Genomic DNA, 24,803 nt, shown 5'->3' on the forward strand with positions numbered 1-24,803 from the left:
TGCTCAGTCCTCAGAGGAAGCAGCTGATGGTGGAGGCATCCCTGGCTCCCAGGGGATCTCAGCCCTGGTATCCAGCAAGTCCAGTCTCAGTCCCACACCTGGGACTTGCTGCCGCATGTTTTCATCAGCAGTGCCACCATGCACTGTGGCACCATGCACATGTCCCCATCCCTACAGCATGGGTCACCCTTATGGACCTGGGCACCCAGGACCCCTTTAAAGGAGGAGGGGAGATATGACCAGCTTGCCCATGGCCAACAGCCACATAAGATAGTGTGCTGGGGGTCAGCAGCAGTTCAGGGTCACAGTGAGAAGGGGGAATGCTGTGGGCAGCAGATGCCCACAGTGGCACCCCACACAGTGGCATCACCAATCCTGCACCCCGGTCCACAACAGACGGCTGTCCCAAGGGAGCAGAATTAAGCACAGGGGTTTTGGTGAGTTTTTGCCCCTCTCAGCCCTTGCACAGCTCCCCATGCCCCTGCTTTGACAGCTCATGCTGCAGAGGAGTCACCCAGGGCTGCACAGACCCTTCCCCCGGCCAGCTCAGCTGAAAGCACAGCTGGGTTTGTGCTGCAGCTGCCTCTGCTCCCAGACAGCCCAAAGGCAGCTCCCAACTGAGGGCTGCACCCCCAGAGTGACCCCCAAGCCCCCAGAGCCCAGCAGGGACCCAGACCAGAGCAATCTCCTCCCCACAGCCAGGCCCTGCTCCCAGCACAATTATTTCCATTAACCCAGAGACACCAGTTCCCTTACACAAGACAAGTGTTTATTCAGAGTTAACATTTATAGACAATCAGGTATTTCCCCTTCCTCTTCCCCCCACATAGACTTAATAGCATTTTTTTTATAAATAAACATTTAGTGCTGGGAGCTTGCCAGCTTCACTGACAGCAAAGTGCATCGTGGTGCAAGGCGGGAGGTTGACTCCATCCCTTTTCTGCCTGGGACCATCTTGCACCAGTTTCCAGAGTCCAAATCCAGCAGAGCAGGAGATGAACCCCATGAAAGTGCTGAGACCTGACAGCATTGAGTCCCTCACAAGCAGAGACTCATCCTTCAGAGCTGGGACCAAGCAGCCTTTGCTCTGGGACATCCTTTGGTCCCAGAGGTGACTGAAGCTGCTTGCTCTGTGGAGCCAAGTGAGGGTCCTCTCTCCCCACAGCCCCAAAGGGGAAAAAGTCCAGGAAAAAAAAAGCGCTACGATTTCATCTTTCAGTGTCATCCTTGCTGGTGAGCAGGATTCCTTCCCTAGAGCAATCCAATGGAGCCAGAGCAGGCAGCTCCCCAGCCTGGTGTCAGTGTTGAAGGAGGCAGGAACTTGGGGGCAAACAGCACCACTCAACAAGCCAACAAGGTAAAAAAGTGGGGTTTTAGGTCAGCAGAGTCCAGGGGACCCCAAAGCCTCCCAGACAGCATTGGTCCCACAATGAGCTCAGCACTGGGGACCTCCAATGGGTTTGTCACCATCTGCAACCCATCTCTGATGGGTGACAGCACTGGTGAGTCACCCCAAGGAAGGGCTGTCTGGGAAACAGCATTTCCTCTCCCAAAGCAGCCATGGGAAGGAGCACCCCCGTGTCACTCTGCTTCCATGCATGGACAAGGGCTTGTCACCACTGGGTCCATCCTGCTGGGAAGAGGGCCATGTTCCACCATGTTCCAGCAACCGGTGTGTCCTCAGGGCCAGGCTGACCCAGGGCTCTACAATCCATACCAGTGACCCTTTCTTAAGGATATCTGGTGCCACCAGGTGGCTGGGACACAAGTGTCCTCCACGGCCAGCCATCAGGCAGGGGAAGGACCACAGCAGGATGGTGCAAGGGTGATGCTTGACCCCACCACCACAGGGCAGAGGACATATTCTTTCTTCTCTGCAGGCAGGGCAATGCCTTAGTCCCACCAGGCCCATTTCAGTCCTCCTCCATCCCATCCGTGGGGCTATGAGCCTCAACGTGGGCTACTCCTATACATTGCACACAGTGAAGGTCCCTCCGGACCCCAGAGCTACTCATAAATAGGAAACTACAGACTCTACATTGCTTCATACAGACAGCTTACACAGTACAGGGCAGGGGAAAAGAGCCATGGACACCCCCAGGGCACATCAGCATCAGCAGCTGTCCCCAATGGCAGAGGAGCCGAACACCACCATGTCACAGCTTGGGCTTGTCAGGCTTGGGCTTGTCAGGGACAATCCTCCGCTTGGAGCTGTAGAAGTCTGGAGGGCAGAAAGAGAGGGTTGGAAAGTGCCTCCAGCTTGTTGGGAGCAGTGGGGCAGGAAGAGGGAGGTGTCCCCAGGGAAGCACCCCAAAACCCATCCCAGGTGGGCTCCATCTTAGAGCCACCCACCCAAAGTTCCTGGAGAGAAGAGCCTGTAGATTTCCACCATCAATTCTGTTTGGTCTCAGTTGCATTTCCACTCCAGGCCCTGATCCTAGAGGACAGGCTCAGGCCATGGGAACAGAAGGTGATGAACTATCCTGGGGCATCTTCAGCTATAAAACCCACAAGCCCAATGTGAGCCCCCTGCCTAACCCCCAGCAACCAAAAGGCACCCAGTTTGCAGCCTTTTCCCCTTGGATGATGGGCTCTGGTCCCCCAGGAGAGAGATGCATGGAGGGTGGTCCCCTCCTCAGGAGCCAGGCAGGGCTCTTGCATCTGAGTCCCCTCCAGCTGTCCCTACCAGAAGAGCCATGACACCGACAATGCCACCAAGCACACATGGAGTGACACCAAGCCTCCAGCACTCACCTTTGATGGTGGTCTGCCCACGTTTCAAGCTCTGCAGGGAACCAGCCCTGTAAACCTCTGAGTTCTGCTGAGACCCCTCCGAGCAAATCCTGCCAAGATGGTCCTTGGGGGGGACCTTGTGGACCACGGAACTCCTGCTCTCACTGCTGGTGGCCTTGACCAGGCTGTCGACCTCCTGGCCTGGCTGCTTAGCCAGGAAGACCCTCTCCCACTTGAAGTGTCCTTCCAAGGGAGTCTCTGTCTCAAAGTTGAAGTTCCAGCGCTGCTGAGCTTCTTCCAGTTGTTGCCTCAACAGGTCGTCAAAGTCATTCTGGAGCTGCTGGTGGTCCACAGGGCCAAATAGGTTCCTGCACACCTTGCTGCTGCATGGTATCTGCGCAGCCCTGCTCTGAGACAGGGGCATTGTGGCACCTGGGAGGAAAGCAGAACAAGTTACTGGGGTGTTGGGCAAGCCATGAGCAAGCCCAAGGGCCAGCACATTTGCTGCCAGAGCAAAGCACACGGTAGCCAAGGTGGGACAAGCTGGGTTGGGCTCTGCAATGAGGCAGCCTGGAGGCGACCTCCATCTGCCAGCATTCATCCTGGACTCGGACATTTGGTATTTTAGTGGTGTCTTGGGCAGCGGCTTGAGCCTGACTGAAGTCAAACACAGCCTGCTGTGATGCAGAAGGATGGGGAAGGTGCAAATGTTGATGTTGCCCATTCCTCCTCCAGCAGGTAAAGCCCTGCCAGAGCAAAGCATCCGGGACCTCAATGCTGCCACTGGTTCCATCCACAACACTGCTGCCTTCCCGCTTCCACACAGGCACAAGACAAGTTGGCACATGGGCAAGTGAAGCAACAGGATGTTTTTCTGGCCAGTTTCTTCATCTCAAGAACCCAGGCCCAGTGGCAAGAAAGCCTTTTAAGCAACCGTAAGAATATGCCACAAGCTTGACCACTTAACCACCCCCGTTATCTGCAAGAAGCTGTTGGGTAACCAGAGACAAGACCCTGTTTGTTTTTTTTCAAATCGGTGCCAAAAGCCTTGACCTTCACAGTAAATGGCAAAGCCTTTCCTTCCAAGCAGTCCTCCCCCTTACACATGCATGGGGCTAATGGATCCCTCGCACCGCCCACAGTTATGAGCAACCTCATTATCAGGGCAAAGCAAACAACGCTCTGGGATTCGACAGCTTTTGGAGCTGAGGCTTGACCCTGCTCATTAAATCTGCTTTGAAAACAGATTCACAGAAATAGAATCCATGTGTGCAAGACAGCTTTCTCATTGCCCACCCAATCTAGGGCCCCCAAAGCCAGGACCACAACAGACACCCAGGCTTGCACCTCCAAACGTTCCCAGGGATGGGGTGTTCAGCCTCCCACAGGGAAGCTTTCTGCCCAAATTCAGCACCCCCAGCCCCGCCAGGTCACCTGCACCACATTACCAGGCATGCCACCAGCACAGCGTGCCAGGGGGCAGCTGGAGAGCCTCCAGGCCAGGGGCTGGGGAGACCCTGCTCCGTCCCCAGGGCCACCTCAAAGCTCTGCCCTGCCCCAGCCCGGCTCCGCTCCCAACACAGACTGACCATCCTCAAGTAAAAATAGAAATCCAGCTTCCTATCTCCTGGCAGTCAGAGTACATAAACAGGGTGACCTCATTGCGAGGCAAGTCCCAGCATGTCCAGGCAAGCCCCGGCAGGTAGCAGGCAGGGGACGTGTTTCGACGCCCTGACCGGACACCCTCCAGCCCTCCCTGCCTGTGTCAGGCAGGGGTCTCCCCATCCTCAGGGCACCCCCATGGCCTACGTACCACCCCAGAACCCCCACACCTCGAGATAACAGCTTCGCCCCGACTCACGATTGCAGATTGTCAGAGCCACCAAATAGGGAAGGACCAAGCCCAGGTCACCGTCCCCTCCCGTGGGGCTGGCGTTGCTTTTTAGCAGCCTCTCCAAAGCTTCAAGGCTTCTCGCAACCCAGCTGGAGAACCCCAAAACTTGACCAAAGAGGTGATGCAGGTGCATGGCTGCGTTAAAACCTCACCCAGCCGGGCCGGGAGCTGAAGGCACTCCCAGGGACACACACACCACGCACCCTCGCCAGCCCCACAGGCACCTGCGACACCCGGGACCAGTTACACCAGTTGGAGGAAGGCTTAGGGAGCAGGAGGGGCCGGGCAGCACCCACACCCGAGGGGGGATGGAGCCGACAACCGATGTCACCCCGCACCAGGTGCCTCCCCGGGGAGGGGAAGGCGCAGAGAACGCCCCACTCATGACACCGATGAGCCCGTGGGTCTTTCCAGCCGCGGGGCGAGGGGTGGGTTATTCCGGAGCCCTCAGGGAAAGGTCTCCGGATCCCAACCCCCCGAGCGGCCTCCCCCGCCCAACCCCGCGGGACGGCGGACACGCAGGGATGCTCCGCGGCCGCGCCCCGCACCGCGCCCCGCCGCCGCCGGGGGGCGAGCGCAGCCCGGACCGGGGCTCCGCGCCCGGCCCCGAAACGGGGGGCGGCGGCGGCTTCCCCCCCCCCCCTCCCCCGGGACCCAGCCACCGGGACCGGCCCCGCTCCCTCCCCCGCGCTGGGGACGCGACCACCGGGGCGGAGCAGCCGCTCGGTCCCGCTCCGGCGTTTTCCCCGCTCCCCCCACCCCCAACCGGGCACCGGCACCGTGTGTCCGCCCGTCCCCCCGCCGCCAAAATCCGGTGACACCCCCCGCGGGCAGGGAAGGGCCAGAACCACCGGCCGGCCGCCCCCCGCGGGGCCGCCCCCGCCGCACTCACCGTGGCGTCGCGTCTCCCGGTGCCCGTTGCGTCTCGCCGCGCTTTATACCGGAGGAGCGGGGCGGGGCCTCGCCGCCGCTCACCGCGTCGCCCGGGATTTCCCTCCCGCCCCCGCCCCGCCCCGGGACCGGCCCGGCCCCCCCTCCCCGGGGAGCTGACTCGGTCCTGGCACGGCTCCCCCCACCCCCCCCCCGCCACGCTCAGCTCCGCATCCCGGTCCCGTTGCCGGGAATGCACCCGGTCACCGGGTGTGGGGACCCCCATCCTAGGGGGGGTGCAGGGATTCTGCATGAGGGGATACAGGGACCCCCTTCCGAGGGGGTGCAGGGAGTCCCTCCCTCCCATCGGGGATGCAGAGACCCCCCACCCATCAGGGGGGACAGGGACCCCCTTCCTAGGGGGGTGCAGGGACCCCCCCCCCCTTTAGGGGATGGAGGGATGTCCCCATCAGGGGATGCAGGGCCCCCCTTGCTACGGGGGGTGTAGGGACCCCACTGTTAGGGGATACAGGGACACCCCCCCCTTCCTAGGGGGATGCAGGGACCCCCCCAGTTAGGGGATGGAGGGACATCCCCATCAGGGGATGCAGGGACCCCCTTGCTAGGGGTGCAGGGATCCCCCCCATCAGGGGACACAGGGGTGCCCCCTCCCCATCGGGAGACGCAGGATCCTTAGAGAGCAGCGCTTCAGCTGGCTGCCAGGGTGGGGGGGGGTGTTCCACATATCCCACCCAGGCTTTCCCGCCCAGCGGGTCACTAGCGCAGAGGATTTCAGCGGGAAAGGGGGATAACGGATTAAGGAAGGGGCGACTCTCTCTGCCCTTGGGGTGCCCACCTCAGAGCCACGCCGGGATGATGCTCCCCTGGTCCGCAGGCACTGCCCGACCCCCTCCTAGCCCACCCTGGCCTCTCCTGACGCATTTTCTCCTGGGGGCCCGGCTCTGCTCTGTCAGCTGAACCCCCCCGGCACCCGGCCGTGGCGTTTGGGGAAGGATCTGCTGGTCTTGAGTCCTGTAGGCTCCTGGGCAGGGATGAGGAGGAAGAACAAGTCCGTGCATGTTCTGCAGGAACCTGTGGGGAGCATTCGGAGGGATTTGTGGCTTATCTGGAAAATGCATCCAAGTCCACAGGCAGGAAAGGTCTGAGCCCAGGGCAGCCTCCGCTGGGGTTAAACTGCAAGGCCGGGGGACACCCATCCCCTGTGCTGCAGACAGAGCGGGGTCAGCGGGTCCGACTCTGCCCGCGGTGCGAGAGCTGATGCCCTCAGAGTCAGGTTACCCCGGTGCACAGAGAGGGGGGGGCCGTATTCTGCAGCACCCTCCCAGCACCCTCCCAGGCGCCTTGCGCATCACGACTCGGGCAGCAAGGGTGCAAACGCGGTGTATTCCTGCGGGGCACGAGAAGGTGAAAGCACACTTCCAAGGGACAAAGACCAAGCTAAAGGGGTCTCTTGGGAGTGGCAGGCACCCCTAAAGGCCCCTGGAGCCAGCGGGTGCTGGGGTGCTGAGCAAGACCTTTGGCGTGCAAAACACCCGTGTATTTCCTGGCTGGACCAGCAGCTTCCCAGCGGCCCGAGCAGCTGGAGAATATGTTTGGGCATGTTTGGCTGAAGGCTGCCACGCGCTGCGGCAGCATTTGCCATTGCTGGTCCCCCCCCCGCGGCGCTGGGCCATGACATTTGGGTCATGGGCGGCTGCTCGCCCCCTCGGCTGCCTCCAAGCTGGCACAGTTGGATGGGAGGAAAGGTGAAAGGAGGATGGGGAATGTGAAAGCATCCTAAATTAATACTACACGCTGCAGAAAACCCATCCTGGCAAAGCTGGGGATGCTCCCGAATTCCGCCTGTCTTTCTGTTCATAAATAGGCAGGGAGAGGAGGGGGTGAGCAGGAACAGCCTTTCCTCGCAGGGAAGCCGTCGCTAACGTTTCCATGTGGGAATGATTTTTGCTCCTGGTTGCAAAGAGCAGCTTTTAGAGCCGCACTGCGGAGGGTTGGATGCGTCGCTGTGCAGTAGCGGATTGTTTCCTCGCCAACCGCCAGCTCTGCTCCACCTGCAGTTTGTTGGTTCGCTCCTTCTGGATGCGAAGAAGACGCGATCGGCACTGAAAGGAAGCCCGACACCATTCCAGCCGCAGCGCTGTGGGCATCCTCCCCTGGTCAGCGCAGCCTCCAGCTTCCAGCCAGGGCTCTCAGATGAAGCAGCATTTACCGAGAGGATGCTTACTGCTTAAACCAGCTTTTTTTTTTTTTTTTTTTTTTTTTCCATAAAAGCCCCCCTGTATACACAAAAGGGAATGGGACCATCAAAACCAGCAGCTTTTTAAATTAGCGCCCAAAGTGGCACAGGAAGGAGTGGTCTCGCTTGTGCAACCCACAGCAAACGCTGATGCAAGAGCGAGGGATTAAAAAACCAAAGTGACGTGAGATAACCGACCAGCCTGGCTGATGCGAATATTCCCAGTTACACAGGGAATACATTCTAGGGCAAAACCAGCCAGAAAATAAATTGGACATAGATTTTCCCTTAGGAAAATAATTCTGTAATTATGTCTGTGATTTTTTTGGTGGGGTGGGGTCCCCTCCCTGCACCCCAGGATGATGGGGGGGGGGGGCAGGTTTCTGACTGTTGTGAACTCTGCTCTCGCTCCCCTTCCTCATGCCCCCACATCAGGAGCTGGGGACCTCCGGCTGCACGGCAGCACCAGCATCAGAGGAGACCTCAGCAAAGTGGGTTACTGGAAATGGGAAGTGGGGAGATGAATGGCGTCAGGGTCTGGGTCAGACAGTCCATGGTCAAGTCTGCAGTGGCATTGCTAGAAAAAAAGGGGAAAAAAAAAGTGTGATTAATACAGAAGGCGGTACAGGAACTTTAAAAAAAAAATCCCAAAGGTGACTCATGATGTTCAGCCCCAGCAAGATGTAGGAGGAGGAGGTCAGAGGCGCGGGGCTGGGGACCAAGATCGGCGTGTTTCCTTCTCACCATTTATAGCCACTGAGTGGGAGCCGTCAGCTCTCCTGTCCCAGGCTCGCCCTTCCCGAGGGGTGTCCCAAACCCCCACCTGGGAGGGGTGCGATCCTGGGAGAATCCGTCTTTGTAATTTGCTTGAAAAACCCATCCTGATGCCTGGAAGCAAAAGGAGCATATTAAATGAATGCATATTTCATAGCCTTCAAAGTAACCTTCTTCCCAGCACCAGGGGCACCTAAACACCAAGTGACACTTGCTGCCTTGGCCGGGGACCCTTGGGAGCATTTCCTTCCCGGGGGGATCTCCCCAGGTGGGTCCCGCAGACACCGAGGGGAGGGGAAGCCACTGCAGACAGAGATGCAAATACATTATTCACAGTGGGCAGAGTTGGTATGTGACTCAGCCCATCCTCAGCACTGGCACGGCCGGGGTTTCGTCAAGGGAATGTGCCCGGGCACATTGCCTCTGACACCAAGTTTCATCCTCTCTGGGGACTTGGGGAGCAGCACCCCTAAAAGCCAAGGAGATGTGGGTGGGAGCTTTGGCATGGAGCAGGGGAATGGTTTGTCAGGTGAAGAAATCAGGGTTTGAATGCCCCAGCCTTGGGTGAGATGGAGAAGAATGGGGAAACGTGGCTTTGTGGAACTACGTAAGGTAATCCTGACCCCAAAGGGAAGAACCCAACATTGCACCAAGGAAGGATCTCAGCCCGTTTGATGGGAATCACACGCTGAGATCCAACCCATGCTCATAACAACTGTTTTAAATGCCCATGAACACCTACATGTAAGGATTTTATAAAGGCTGACTACAAAATGTCATTAATATATAAGCATGTGATTGACCTGGAAACGTTTTCCCAGACAGAAGCCTGCCAGCGCCGACCACAGAAACGAAGCGATCCGTGTGGTGCCTCACCCAGCCCTCCCCAGCAGCAAGGAAGGTTTGCAGATTTGGTGGTCAAAGGTGTACGTGAAGTGGTTTTTGGTGGGGGGGGCTGGAATGTAATATTCCTGTTAGATCAACTGATGTAGCGGGAAGAAACAGAAAAGGGTCGGGCAGATGAGCATCCTTCAGGTCTTTTGGGATAGAGTTGGCAATGACAGATCAGAGCACGCTGTGTTATTTTTCAAGGTGGGATAAACGTAAGCTCTGCAAAAACCTGAATTTCTGCCCAGGGAAACAACCTGAGAATGGGGGAATTAAGACGGGACCTCTACCCCAGCACAGAGAACGGGGACAAGCACACAGGCTTTGGGGTTCAGTCCTGCAAAAATGCATCATCCTACACCCCAAAAGGTCTGACCAGGGCTGACTCTTTCCCTCGTCAAACACTTTTTACTTGCAAGAACACCCCAGGCAGGTGTGAAATCGCTCAGCTCAGGAAAGCAGACTGACAGGCAACTAACTCTAGGTGCAAGAGGCTCTGCTGAGGACAAAGCCCTGAAACAAAGCCCCGCCTATTCAGGCAGTAAAAACCCTCTTCAGCAAGATTCAAATCTCCAAGATTTTTTTTTTCTTTTTATTATCTCTACTAACAAGCTTTTTTCTTTTAAGTGGGAAACGTGAAGGCTCTTAATGAAACACTCACGCTCCAGCAAAAGTCTAAATGAACCCAGTGTTCGGCTGAATGGCGTTTATATCCCAGCGAAGACTGTTTTCCCATCAGCTCTTTGAAGTGCCCAATTAAGTGATTTTATACTAATAGGATTTTCCCAGGAAAGAAAGACAAGAATGACAAAACGCTGAATGCTTGATTAACTCTGCCCCTAAAAGAACTCAGATCGTGTTAATTGACTGTTTCCCTGCCATATACAGCCCTTGTTTGCTCCATTTATGAAGGCATTTTGATGAGACACCGGACCCAGCAGAGTGGAAATAGAGTCCCACCAAGCACAAATGGGGGATGAGACAGTCCCTAAAACAAGGCCTTTGCTTACTGGAAATATTCCTGGATGCGGGAGCTGGGCTATGAATCGGTTGCTTCATTCGGCCCCTCACTCATTTTCATCCAAGATTGTTTTTAGCCCCATTCACAGTCATTAACGTAATTGCTTCACTGACTTTCCATGAGCAGCTTGGAAGCTTTGTGGGGTGTTTTTTTTTTTGCTGGCAGCAAAGGACCTCATTGTTCAGAGCGCAGCGAGGGCAGCAGGGAGTACCTGGCTTCGAACCTCGGGCTCGTTTGCCTGTTTATTTACTTGCTGCTTTACCTCATTCACTACGACCCGAGAGCAAGGCAGGACGGTGCAGACGGCTGGCACCCGTGGAGGGGGCACGGATGCCCCGCTGGGAATCGGGGTGAATGGCTCCAGCCTTTTGCAAAGCTCCTTGCGGGGAATAAGGTCCATCCAAAACGTCCACAGGGTTTTTTTGCAGCCAGCTCTTCCCCGCAGGCATCTCGGCGAGGGCAGGGGAAGCTTCCCGTCGGGGTGGCAGTGGGCAGGGGGAGGAGAGGGACTGCTCCAGGCCCACCGGGACCTTCCACAGCAGGATTCACTGCGTGGGTGGGAATAAGCAAGCGGAGTGTGGGGCAGAATTGCTCCCGTCCATGCGGCATATGGGGTCCCCAGCCCATGGCAGCTCTTGGTGCAGCCAGGCCTGTGGGAAGCTGTCGACCGACGTAACTTCTTCCCAATGGATGACATGTAGCACAGCGCTGCTGACGAGGGATTTGTTGCTCCCCAAGCTGTGGCGTTGCTTGAAATCTATCAGGAGCACGACCCAGCCCTTTATAGCCATGCGTGAGAAGGAGGTGACTACGGAGAGCTGTTGACTAACGCTTGCTCACGATGTGAGCTTTAAAAACAATCCCCACAGTCAGACACAAGGATGGAGTGTCTGCGAGGCAAGTCCCTCCGCTCCCGCTCGTGGAGGCAGCGACACCAAACCCCAAACCCACGGCTCTGGGAGATGCGTGCCGGCCTGCTCGCCCATCCCGGCGCCCGCCGGCACTGCCAGGCGGTGGCTCAGCGTGTGTCAGTGTCTCCTGGGATCTCCCCGCTCATGGCACGCGTTTCAGGAATCCTGCCACCCCGGGTGAGGGCGGGTGCGGGGTCGTGATTCACTTCTCCCTTGTGCTGGGGGGTGAGGAGTGGGGCTGGGTGTGGGGCAGAGGAGAGGGAAGGGGTAGAGCCGGAGCAGATCAGCTCTGGCACCATGAGCCACCTGAAATGGCGCCTGTAGGAGGGCAGTACCCAGACCAGGCACCAAGGACAGACGGACGGACGGCTCTCTTGCACGGTGACTCACGCTGGTGCATGGTCCCGTGTGGAGCAGAGGTAATGGGAGGGGACAGCTGTGTGTGTACAACGTCCAATAAAGCCATCGTCGATGATATGGCCGCCGCCACCTAGACACCGGGGTAAGGGTCGATTGCACTTTCCTTTCTACGTGTCAGTCATGCACAGCAGGATTTCCTGGAGCTGGGGTGAAGGAGCAGCCTTCACCCTGCACTGAACCTCTGCTGGCCTTGACACCGAGCGCTGGCACAGAGCTGTGCCAGACCTGGCGATGGGGATGGACGCGGTCCACGCGCTGTGGTGGAGCTCTGCTCAGTTCCACCAAACCTGGAAACTGAGTTGGGGAGTTCCAGGTACCACTATAAAACCTTTTTCTTGTGGTTTGAGCCTCCCTCACTGGTTTCTCTGCCTCGCCTGTGAGAATCCACATTACAGCAGGGAAAGGAAATTTGCTGAATCTTGGGGCTGCTGTCAGCAGTGCAACAGAGGCTGGAAACAGGTTAAAAACGTCCCATACATCACCCACCAGCAGTGACGCTGCACCAGAGCCCTTCTTGTCCTCCTGTAACAAACCTGGGCTTTGCAGAAGACGAAAAGATTGATAGATGACCAACTGCAATATGCCACAAAGAGGGAGACGAAGAGGGAGAGGGAGGCTGTGAAACAAGAAACATTAAAACCTCGAAATATCCACACTCTGCAATATGTCAAAAAATACCCCACCAGTCCCTGTCAAACTCGCCCTGTGCAGGGGGAACTCCTGACTCCAAATCTGGTGAACATTGAACCATGAGTTTCTAAGCAGGATGTGTCAACCAGGCAGCTACAAGAATTACTATTTGCAGGAGCAGCAGCGTACCACACCTGAAGCCTATCTCTCTGGCTGGGGCAGCCTCCTCCCAAAAAGCTTATAATAGGACTGCATGAAAAGCTGATCAATCCACCATTTACTAGCACCAGGAAGCACAGCACCCAGTCCGGCTGGTGGGTGTTCTGCAGTGACCGACCAGGTTTTAATGTGATGGTAAATAATGTCGGTATTAGAAACGAGTAACCTCAAACATTTTCTAGCAAAGACTAACGGCAAGCCCTCCGTCGGCAGCGGCGGGGGAAAGGCTGGGCGGAGCAGCAGGGCTTCTTCGCAGAGACGCCGCTGAATATTGCTGAATATTCATGGACAAAGCAGCCTCTGCACGCAGCGGAGATAATACTTCTCTCTCACAGCTGGCAGTAGTGATCTTCCAAAGCGACACCCAGGGTGACATGGTGCCTCACCCTGATACCGCTGCTCCACCCTGATACCGTGGCTCCCGATGGAGGGCTGCAGCTTGCCAAGGGCCTTTCACACCACGGTGCACGTCGTCGGGCTGCTTTGCTGGCTTTTTCGGCAGCAGCACGGTGTCTGCACGTGCTATCGGTACCTCACAACCTGTCAGCGTGTTCGTGTGTTGTCCAGCAAAGTACCCAAGGACAGGACAGTGTGACTCTGACTGCAGCAGGATGAATCCTGGGGTACCACAGGCAGGTTGTGGAATAACACCACTGCGATCGGTGGCACAATCTAGCTGGGAAGGAGGTACATTTCCCTTTTCCAATTGGGATTGCTCCCACAGAAAATCTGACAGCTAAAATTACACATAGGACTGAGCAGAAACACCACTCGAATTGATGTGAAGATTTGTTCAACTAAGAGTTATGTCAGCTACTAAATTATTAAATAATAGATGAATGAATCATTTGGGAACATAGCGTTCCTATTGCATAGTCTATTTTATATTTGTCTGGATCTCGTGTTTATTTTAGTCCACAACAGCATTTGTTTGAAGGGCACTAACAGAATGTAACTAGTGGTAGTGCCTCAGTGACCCAGAAGAGCCTCAGCAAAACTTCAGAAATGAAACAGAAAACCGAGACAGTGACAGTATTTCTAGGAAGCCAGAACACTTCTTGCATGGGCTGACAGGCTGTGATGCTGCTTCAGCTTCAGCAACTGCTTTACTAAGTGACTTTAATAGTTGCCAAGCGAAAACTGTCTTTATTTTGCCCATTTTTTGGCAGGTTGAGGTGTGACATTGGAGCTAGCTGCTTTTCAGTAACAGGGAAGCTGAGACCCGCCTCTTTATGGCAGGTCTCAGGCGCTGTGCTATCGCCTCGCTGTGCAGGATCTAAGGTCGAACCAGAGTTACTGGAACTGCATTTCTGCCCTTCGGCCTTCCGTTTGCCAAAGGGGCTGATGCTCTGGTTTTTTCACTTTTTTTCTTTTCTAGCAAAGCGACGCTGCTCTACATCAGCACCAGCGTAGGACGATTCATGATGATGATTGTAGCTCAGGTTTTGGGACAGTATTTCTGGGCTATGACTGAATGTGGGTATAAGGACAGTGATTAAAACCAGCAGAAATGGGAGAAAGTTTGTCTAATGTTCAGATGCTTCATGGATCTTTATGTCAGGAGACATTGTGACATGATGGGATGATGAGTAAGAGAAAGTAAAACTGGAATCTGAAAAGAGGTCATGTTAACAGCAAAATAAAAAAGCTGCCGAACTGCTAGGGCACTCGTCACTTCCAGCGGTGAATTCTGCTGACAGGTCCCCACAGAAGCACGTAGACGTTCGGAGATAAGAGGCGTAACCTGCTCTTCCAGGCAACGCCGGCTGCTGCAGGAAGACCCAAGGGCACAGTGCAGCGTCTCTCATGTCTCCTTTGACTTCAAACAAAAAGAAATGGAAAGACAAAGAGCGTGAAACACAAGCGATCTTCTGGCAAGAATGTATTCTAGTTCTTGGTGTGACTGGAGTACAGAATAGCCCAGCTCCAGAAAGATGATCATTTTGGAGGTGAACTGCAGCAGCTCCCCAAAGGTAGCTGAAACATGTTTTTTTTTAACTAGAACTACTGTTGGTGTTCTTCAAGATTGCAACTTCTCGCCCAAGCACGACCCTGGTTAGCCGAACCTGTCTGAAGGACAGTGGAATGCATCCCATTGGAAGAAAGAACGTATTTAACCTCTCCATTTTCTAAGTGCAAGGCACATTCTTAAAATTATCTTCTCTGCCATAAACAAAGAGCAGCATGTACATAAAAAGAAAAAAAAAAATCCCTTTCTTCGCAAAACCATTTGCACACAATACTCTCCCTAGGGAGAGTGTGAGAAAAGAACAAACCGCACATAAACAGAGGGTAGTCATGTCATTTAGCGTGCTTCTGGGATGTGCTTAGATACTGTGCTGATGAGCGTCTGAGGAACTCTGATAGTCTTAACCTCAGGATGCTTCTGCCAGGCGAAAGCAAGGGCAGCTAAACCTCTCCCCAAATTAGAAACACAGCTTAACATGTTAGTGTGAGGACTCCAAAACTGGGCCCTGAAACAACGTAGAAAGCAGCAGAGTTCCCCATCACCCAGGGTATTCAGAGCAGGGCTGTCGCTGAGGATGGGGCGCAAGCCACCTAGTTCTGCCACTGGATAGCGTCTGTCTGTCCTCTTTTGGCTAGGACACACTGCTCAGCGGCTCTCCCTGGTTTAAGAATCTTTGGGGAGAGGTGAGGGATGTCCCTGGCCTTAGAACATCAACAAAAACACTTCCTTGCAAATTTAATTTCAGAGTAGACTTTTTAAAGACAAGCCACAGTGCTCTCTACCTGTGGGGAGTGAGTGTTCCCAGGCTAGTTCCCTCTCACAGAAGCAACCTGGAAGCCTTAAATCCTTCAATGTGTTGCTGCATTAAAAATAACACTTGGTAATTATACCCTGGGAGAAGGGCTGTTCGCAGTCAGTGTTTACACATTTCCCATCTTTCTCTAGAAGTTGCTAATTTTGTTCCCCATCAAAAACCCACCCAAGTACGTAAAACCAGTCATCTGCTGTGAAGCAGCCGTTCTGAGCCAGCCTAAGGGCCACCTTCTTCATTCAGCTGAGGAGTAAAATACAAAGTCAGAAACCTGAAAATGATAAAATATTCCCAGTTCTGCAGACTCCCTCATGCACAAAAACCACAACCTGCTTCCCCACAGCGTAAACTGTCTCTAGTGTTTCAGGTTTCTTTCCCTCCTTTCCCTTTGGTAGTTGAAACTACTGAAGGCTACTTGTCCCCCGCTGTTCCCTCCCCTCCACGTAACCACAAGAGGAACCGACGTGCCAGCAGAGAGGCTGGCTCCCAGGCAACAGGAGCTGCAATCCCACAAATCAAACCCTGGTAGAAGCACTTATTAAAAAAGGGAACACAGCTGTGTGTGGCACATGATATCATCTCAGCCCTTGGCTGCCTTTCATCTAACACAAACATCCCCAGAGGAGCTGGTCTGTCAACATTTTGAGACCAAACCTGATGCGGAATCAGGCAGACAAGAGCCCCAGCCAGCTGACGAGGCCACCCCGACCTCTGCCGGGGAGCCGCGACAGTGCGCAGCAGCAGCCACCTCACCACCAGCGTCAGACCTGTCTTGGCTGCGAGCCCAACACTTCCCAAATTCCTCATCAGGCCAAACAGGGGAAGAAAAGAGAGTGCATTTTTCTGTACCCTTTAAGCTCACCATGCTCCCAGTTTAAGATCATTTAGGGCTGTCTGTGCCTTTTGCACCACCTGCAGCATTTCTGCTTTGCAGTGAATGTGAGGTTGATTGTGCTTGTACCACAGCACACTGGGCCAGGGGCTGTCGAGAGAATCATGGAATCATTTAGGTTGGAAAAGACCTTTAAGATCACCGAGTCCAACCATAAACAGTACCCAAGTAGTTAAAAAAAATCATGACACCGCACCCCAGCTGCTGTGACGAACCACGAGTTGTCCCCACTCCCCTTTCACATACCCCCTTTCTAGGCAGTGTGTGAAGTAGCAGTTTCTTTCCATTACAGCTTTGCCATCATCTTGTCCCCGCCTGGGCACCACAAGTGAAGGAAATTAAACCACAAGACTGTTCAGTATGATGGGTTTAATCTAAACGGAAACGACTGAAACGGATGTAGCTCATCTTCTCTTGGATACAGGAAAAAAAAAAGGGCCATTAGGCAGTTTGGGAGCTCTAATTGCACTAGAGCCATGCCAGGGTTTTACATTCCATGTGAAATCTTCATGCAAATCTTCAGTTTACAGACCAGTCATTTCAAAACTGACGGATACGAAGAATACCTTAAATGTCGTTATCAACCCACATCCAGGATGCAAAAACATTGTGAACCTTGGTATCTCCAGCTGCTTTTCTGAGTAAGCACATTGGAGCTCACCATTAGGCAAGAAGCCAAGCCAGCATCATCTACCCAGCTCACCTAGGCTGCATTACACTGGTATGAGATGCCAGTGACAAAGCAAGGCCCTGGCCCTCGCCAAGGTGCAAGAGGGTATGGAGCACAGCCGCAGGTAGTGACCTGCGACTTACAGCATTTGAACAGTTCACAGCTGTGTTACAGTGAGATGTGGTGAGTGTCACCTTACCCCATACTGCGGAGTGTGTTTAATTTGAACCCAGTTGCACCACAAGTGCACATTCTGCAATGCAAACGTATATAGCAGGTACTCAAGTTAAATACTAAACAACAAGTTGTAACCAAAACTTTAATCCCAAGGATCTCACAAAAGACATTTTACAAGTGACATGAAAATTCTTGTACAGTAAAGAAATGTTTAATTCATAACTTTTACAATGTACCATTACACACTCAACACATCCACTCCAGTTGTCAGTTCTGCTGTGTATTTGGTCTATTCAGAGGTTCTGGAATAGATGGTCAATCAACAATCATCTATTTAAGAATTACTCTAGTCACATGAAGTACAAAATTAACTGACCCTACGGCTAAAGATTTATATTTCATGTAATATAAAGCAGCTCACTTCCAGGTAATGGAAGTCAGAACTAGAGCTCTGGATAAAACTGCAGCTCAGTCACTCCCTCGACGTTCCTGACTATTTCAGAGAACTGTCCTATGAAGCATCTGCGTCTTGTTCTGCACAGACGAACACCGCTCATGGCCATGCTTCCGCAATGAACACATCTTCATTGCATGCCTCCTTCCAAAAGCTGAACCCCAGCAAAACATTCCCCAGCACATCAAGACCAGAAGCATTCTATGCCAGACAAACTGCTTACCATTCAACGCAACAAAAAGTTATGCATAATGGTACATTGTAAAGTGATTAATATTACAAATCATATGATCTGCTCAGAACCATATACAGATTCACATCTTTACATTTGCCACCTGTTACAAGATACAAGGAACAAAGCAAGTTCAACAGCTAAAACATTTTAAAAATGCACCAAGCTTTATGAAGTTTCAAAACAAAACAATGTTCTGTACATACTCCTCCTGTCCTCAGATCTAATGACTTCCTGTACACAGCTCCTTCTCATAGTCCTATTTCCTCTCATTTGACCTGGAGCGACTAAAGAAGAAAAGACACATTAGTAACCAGGTGCCGAGAGCAGCAGATTTTGCTTTAAACCCCTCAGCCCCAATCGGTAGATGGCAAGATAAGCATTTAAAAAATAATGTTCGTTTAATAAAACTGAGTATTTAATTCTTCAAGACAAAGAACTTCATAAGACACTAGAGATGATTCTCCACCACAACCTTCTTCAGTATTACCAAGATATGGAAATAATCACTTTCAGTTTTACTCAAAATCCATAACCACTAAAAGACTCATCCTACCTGCGAGACCTGGAAAAGGAACGAGAAGGCTTGTGATTCCTCTCCCGTGAGAGTGATCTCTCTCTTCTTCTGTCTCTGGAGAGGGACCTGGTAAAGATTACAATGCAAGATGATTATAGCATCAAAGCAAAGCTGAATTAGGTTAACAAGGCTATCTAAAAAGCTTCCCTTCAGGAAGTTAGGTTTTTAACTATTCAGCCAGGGGAAACCTGTTAAAGATTATGATATTAGCCTTTCTTTCAGGTAAGGATAATCAGCTTGAGCTACACAACACAGCTTAGGTTGTGTTGATCTATTCCTTTGCAGCAGTCTACATCTGTTCAGAGTCAGACTGCAAGTGACAGTGCCTCAGCTAACATGGCGTGTCCACATATACGAACACATCCCTTACAGCAATGCAGCATCCTATGCTACAAGAACGTAAAAATAGCATGTGAACTCTGGAAGCTTCAAAGACCCTAACACAAAACCACATTACACCGCCATGTTGTTACCACCTAACACTTTCCAGTATGGGACAGCAGAACATGGTCACTACGCTTCTTATCATCTGTACTTGTGGCTCATGGTATCTGGAGGGGAGTAGCACATTAACACAGAAACTTTGTGGAAAAACTGGCAGGAATCTTGGACAGCTGCAGAACAGAAGAATTAGTTACTTCCATTCTTAATATCCTTCAACTGATAACCCTGGAATCTCAAATAGCTGTGTAAATATAGTAACTCCAGGCAAGCAATGTAACAGAAGCAAACCCTTTTCTCCCTTTTACCGAATTACAAAGCCTACCCTGGAGTCTATTAATGCATACAGCCCAAATGTTAAACTGTTTTGGTTCATTTCTTTGTAAACCTCCTGGATGAAATGGTCCAGGCTGTATTTAACTGATGCATACCTGCTGCGGCTACGAGAAAAGCTTCTCCTTCGCGGTGATCTAGAACCAGAAAAAGAAATGTGAGGCCTTTTTATCAATTCTTTTAGCATTAATGGGGTGAGGCATTTCCCAACTTGTCAAACTCACTGTTGGGCCCAGGGAACGTGCCAAGAATAACTGGCATCCATCATCCAGTAAAAGGCATGGAAAGATTAGGCAGTAAAACAAAGCTCAGTGTGAACAGCACGTTTCCAACCACGAATTCACTTTAACTAAGAATGCTTCATAGCAGAGTTGTCCAATGCAACACTTTCAACTAAATACACTGCCCAGAACACCACACCAAAGTCCCACAAGTGGTTCCAAAAAAAAAAAAAAAAAAAAATAGCACAGACCAAATGTTTTGGAACCCATGCAAGCCAAAAAGGTCCATAACAAGACATAAGAGATACCAAGTGGAAAAAAGTGAAAATGCGCTCAGTGTAAATATTGATAATGCCATTAAGTGCTACATTAGAACTGCATATTTGTGATTGTCATTTTTAATGCCATAGAGTGTGTTTAGACTATTTTCTTAAAAAATAAAAATAAAAAAAATAACCTTAGCTCGGCCCAGTTCATCCCAAAAAGTAATTGTTTTAAGTTTTGAAAACTGTTAGTAAAACCATTTAAAGGTGATAGGATTTTTCTGGCAAGGAAAAGCTAAGTTTGTTAGAGCTTTATTAAAAATTTAGTTTGGCATCTCACATGCAAATATACTGGTTTTACGTTATTCACAGTGTAAGAGCTTCCATATCACCCTTAAAAGTTTTCTCAAGCAACATATGTACGTTACCACTCAATTATGCACAGCCAGCCTTTGATTGAGAAAAGTAATTACTTATAAGCCGCTTACTCCTTATTTTAACCAGCAGTAAACTGTATAAGCAGGAAAAACTTACTAGTTTTTGGTTTCAACAAGCTAGAAATGGTGAGGTGAGGCTGCCGGACTGACTGCCAAGAAGAATTTGCTGAAAAGGTTTTGCCAGATGTTGCGTTGTATTTAGTTGGTTGGCGAAGGGGGTGTTGTGGATTTTTCCTGCTTTTTTGTTAGCCGAAGGCTGCTGCTGTAGTTGTTGTGAAGACATTTGGTAAATAAACAGCTGAGCTGATTGGCCGGGAATGTGTGGGCGGTCGAGGTGGCTGCTGCCGATTTGGTTAAGGTTGGAGAGAAGGCTGAGAGAAAACAGCATGCTCGGGAACCAAAGGGCGGTGCAACCTGACGACTGGCCATGCCTGGGTCATGTGAAACGACACCAGCCAAGCTGAATGGGGCGCGCTGGTCACATGACGCTGAAAGGGCTAGTTGACTGGCTAATGCAGACTCAGAGGGTGGTGAGAAGAGACATGATGGTGACTCTGTAACGGGTTCATTTTTATTAATAGATGGACCAAAAAGCATAAAAAAAATGAAAAACAAGCCATCAGTACAACCATCTATTAGCTAACAAATACTCCTAATGTGTTATTTTTCAACAGCAAAAGGGTAAGCTTGAAACCCTGACTTGTGAGGACTTCACTCACCTGCAACAGGTAAATTCAGTCCTGCAAAAACCACGTTGCAGACTTAAACTGCCAGACAAGCTAGTCTGGGTCCAAGAACGTCTCAGTTACCAAAAATCCTGCTATATTTTAGAGCTGGGTTTGGAAACCTCAAGTGACAGGATCGTCACATGATGCTTTAATTCCAAACTAACACTAAAGTGTAAAGATTCTAGATGTTTAGAGCAACTGTTACTTCATCTATTATTAAACAGCTGCCTACTTGGAAAGTATTTAAATTGTGCAAACAAAGCGGAGAAACACATCTGTATGGAAATGCTAAGCTGCTGTATGTCATGTTTCGCCATTATGGAATAAAGGAAAGGAACAGCCTAAGTTGAAGTATGGGGAAGAAAGGGAAAGTGTGACTAGAAGATGAGCAGATTTTAGGAGGAACGAGGATAGGTCCAGGATAGAGGGCGCTGACTACCAACTTGCACAGTGACCTAAGGACAAAAGCCAACATTCAACACAACTTAAGTTCACCTCGATTTTGTGGGGTTTGGGGTTTTTTCTTTTTTTTTTTTTTTTTTTTTTTTTATCATTTGCCATCTCCAAATTGTGATCAGATAGATGAATGTTATCCATCAACATGCTTTTAAAAAGCCTGCTTCTAGGATGCTAAGTGGTAACAGTGCCAACAGCTCTATGAGTGTACTTTGACCTAGGGTACCTGCGACGAGGAGGAGGACTTCTCCTGCGATAGTCATCTCGAGGACGCCTGCCCCAGGATGGAGGTGGACCACGGTTCCGACTCCGTTTCTCACCATTGGAGAGTTCCACTCTGACACGACACCCACAGAGGGTTCTGGGAAAAGAGAATGACATTGGTTAGCATCTCTAGGGGCAAGTCTCCATGCAGAAGAAAATGGACCGAATCGAGAAGGGGAAGGGAAAAGACAAGGGCAAAAACATTCTGCCTATACATGTTAGTTAAATATACAGTATTTGGAGTCTAAAAGAGTAGACTCCAGCATGACAGACCAAGGGTTTGGCCACTTCTGAAAGCTAGCCATACTATTAAAGTGGGCAGAGAAGGAACCAAGGTCCGTCTCCCCCACCAGTTTTGCCTCTTTATAGTAACACCATCTTGAATTTAACTAATGCACACCAAGAGGTCCAAGTCATGTCTAGCTTGGGAGTCCAACTCTGTAACATGAAAAATTCACTGTCCCAATGCTATTCCCACACTATTAAGCAAGACTACCCTTATATCACCATACAAATAAATACTGTGTAACAAACGTGTCAAGTTGTTCGTTCTGCCAGTTGAAGCTTCCCAATTTAAACTGTATCACTACAAACAATTTCTCTTATTTTCACCAGGCAAACCAAACATACAAGAAGCACATTTTACCTTCCATCTAGTTCTCTTACTGCATCAGCTGCATCTCGTGGATCTTCAAATTCCACAAAGGCAAAACCAGGAGGATTTCTCGCCACCCATACACTGCGCAGTGGTCCATAGTAGCCAAAAGCTCGCTCTAGTTCAGTTTTGTTGCCATTGTTTCCAAGGTTACCCACATAAACCTTGCAGTCCAGCGGACAAGAGTCACGATGCATCGCTAGGACAAAAAAAAAAGCTCATGTATATTTAGCACACAGCAAGTGTTTATTCACTTACAAAGGAAGCAGTTCTGTTGGTTGCTTTTCCCAGAAACTTCCAACAGTGATATGGTTGGACATGGTAAAAACATTAACCTGTGTGGAAGGGGCGGTGGAAGGAAGAGTGTTTAAAACCAAACAGAAAAGCTAGCTGCTATATCGTAATCGTGATTAAAATTCACTACTTCGGGGAATTTCCTTTACTTTTAAGGCCCCCCAACTTTGAAGGGCAGTGTTTCTCAGCGCCCCTCTCGCCTGCCACAGGGTTACCAGCGGGGGCCGGGCCTGCAGGGGGAGCGCTGCGCGGGAGAAGGGCTCCATTGTTCTCAGAGCGGGATCCGGGGGAAGCTGCACATGCCGGGGGGGAAAGCAGCGCCATGTCCGGCAGAGACCACGCCGGGAGCGCTCGGGGAATCCCTCCCGAGTATCTCCTCAGCGCTGCGTGCGCGGCGTGAGGAACCAGCGCGCCCCCGGAGCGGGCGGGAAAGGCGCCACCACCACCCCCGCGGCTCCTCCCGCCCGGCCGCACCTCGCCTCACTGGCCACGGAGAAAAGGCGGCGAGCGGGCTCTTCAAGGCAATCCGTGGTCTACCCGCCTTCTCCCCGCCCGGCTTTCCTCAGCGTAGCAGCAGCCACCGCCCGCGGCCCAGCTTTACAAAATGGCGGCTGCTCTTTGTTTGCCGCCACCGGGCCCCGCCGCTTCCATCCGCCCTGCCGGGGACCGAGACCGCGGGTGCCGCCTCCCCCCCGCCCTCCGAGGTGAAGATCCTCACCGATGCTAAGAGGGAGGGCGCGCGAAGGGAGCCCGCGCTAAATTCGTAGCCGACTCGACCCTCAACGAGACTCCCGCTCCGCTTTTCCTCACTGGACAAAATGGCGGCCCAAGCCTACCCCGCCCGCCCTTATATAGGGACAGCCCACTCCTACGTAGGAGCGGGCAGCAGCAAATCAGAGGGCGTCGTTCCGCTGATTGACAACTCCTCTCATCCCACCGCCTCCGCGCGGCCCCAAACGGCGGCGGGCGGGCTTCACCTCAGCGAGAATGGCGGGAGCTCTCAGGTCGGCAGCTTCCCCTCCTCTCGCTCAAAATTTCGGTTTAGAAACCGATTAGCGAGGGGAGACGTCAGGTCCCTCAAATCACGAAACGGCAACACGCCCAGGGAGACTCGTTTGCTGGCTAAACGGAAAAAGAAGGTTTTGTTTCCTTATGTCTCCCTTACCCGGTGGGATACATTCAGACTATGTTTTTTAAGCAGCATCCCCTCATCATGACGGTTTTACATGTATGAGAGCTTCGATTCACTAATAGCCATTTTTCCCCATGGTCAGGGGCTTTAAATGTGTTGAGCAAACCAGTGTTAACCCATAGTTTTTGGTAAATGTTATGTGTGGGCTTCCACCTACTGAGGCCCAAAAGAGGGAAGTGATTTTTTTCAGCGCTCAGTAGAAAATGAGAGGATTTGAACTGAGGAATTTTAGTTACAGAGGGCACAGTCAGTGGTGCTGATGTGCTTTACTAAACTCTCATTCATTTACCTAGGTTTTAACAAGAGTTAGAAACCCAACTTGCTCCAGAGGGATTGCCTTAGATAACAAACCGTGTTTCAGGTTATCAACTAATACGAGAAACCCATCCAGGGCTGCTGCTGCAGTAACTTCCCAAAATGTCACTTTGCAGCCATATCTGTAGGCTGTGTTTAATCCAGACTTTACCTTTTTGACTTGGGCCAGAGAAGACAGATTAATCTGGTACAAGAATAATTAATAATACTTTGAGTAATATTATATGGGATAAGTAAGGCATTTTGAGTGCAAATGAATGCACACATACTGTGTTTTCCAAGCCGGAACTGTGCGTCCTCAGTCTACGAGAATTGTACCAGCATGTAAAAAAAAATTACTGGAATTAAAGACAACCTGTTGCTATAATTCATTAGAATTTTCCAAAATCTTTTGCAGTGTCCCTCATTATTTTTAAGAGCCTCTTCTCAGTAAAATCCTCCCAAGGGTCAAAATTGGCCAAGGGACAGAAAAACAACAAGGATTTTGAGGTAACTGATGCTCTAAATTATCTTTACCATGTGTACAGTTATCTGACAGTTACCTGCTTTTAATTAATCTAATGCATTGTAATCTAAATTAGATGATGGTTAATTTCCTGACGCAACACAATGAAAGGAAATAATCTGAAGTTTACTTAGGGCTGTTCAGCCATTTCACTTTATGACTTCAAGATGGTGATTTCTCATGCTCGCCTCCCTTCTCGACTGGCATTTGCAACATTAACTAGACACTGCCTCACATCACCTAATGTACATTTGACTCATGATTTAAGTTTTACAATAATGAGTATTTAAAAAAAAGAAC

At 51.3% G+C, this 24,803-nt stretch overlaps 2 protein-coding genes across 2 annotated transcripts; both read right to left on the minus strand.

Annotated features, from left to right (window-relative positions):
* Window positions 1-728: 728 nt before the first annotated feature.
* On the minus strand, window positions 729-5,605 carry CDKN1A (cyclin dependent kinase inhibitor 1A). The gene is made up of 3 exons (XM_049832672.1): window positions 5,520-5,605; window positions 2,755-3,165; window positions 729-2,221 (listed from the first exon to the last, which is right to left on the minus strand). The coding sequence occupies exons 2-3, from the start codon at window positions 3,155-3,157 to the stop codon at window positions 2,157-2,159; spliced, it is 468 nt and encodes a 155-aa protein (XP_049688629.1). The 5' UTR covers window positions 3,158-3,165; window positions 5,520-5,605; the 3' UTR covers window positions 729-2,156.
* An 11,659-nt stretch (window positions 5,606-17,264) lies between these two features.
* SRSF3 (serine and arginine rich splicing factor 3) lies at window positions 17,265-23,324 on the minus strand. The gene is made up of 6 exons (XM_049832670.1): window positions 23,210-23,324; window positions 22,189-22,396; window positions 21,505-21,639; window positions 19,272-19,310; window positions 18,379-18,465; window positions 17,265-18,109 (listed from the first exon to the last, which is right to left on the minus strand). The coding sequence occupies exons 2-6, from the start codon at window positions 22,392-22,394 to the stop codon at window positions 18,082-18,084; spliced, it is 495 nt and encodes a 164-aa protein (XP_049688627.1). The 5' UTR covers window positions 22,395-22,396; window positions 23,210-23,324; the 3' UTR covers window positions 17,265-18,081.
* Between the last annotated feature and the right edge of the window lie 1,479 nt (window positions 23,325-24,803).

This window comes from Accipiter gentilis, chromosome 29, assembly GCF_929443795.1.
Source record: "Accipiter gentilis chromosome 29, bAccGen1.1, whole genome shotgun sequence".
NCBI lineage: Eukaryota > Metazoa > Chordata > Aves > Accipitriformes > Accipitridae > Astur > Astur gentilis.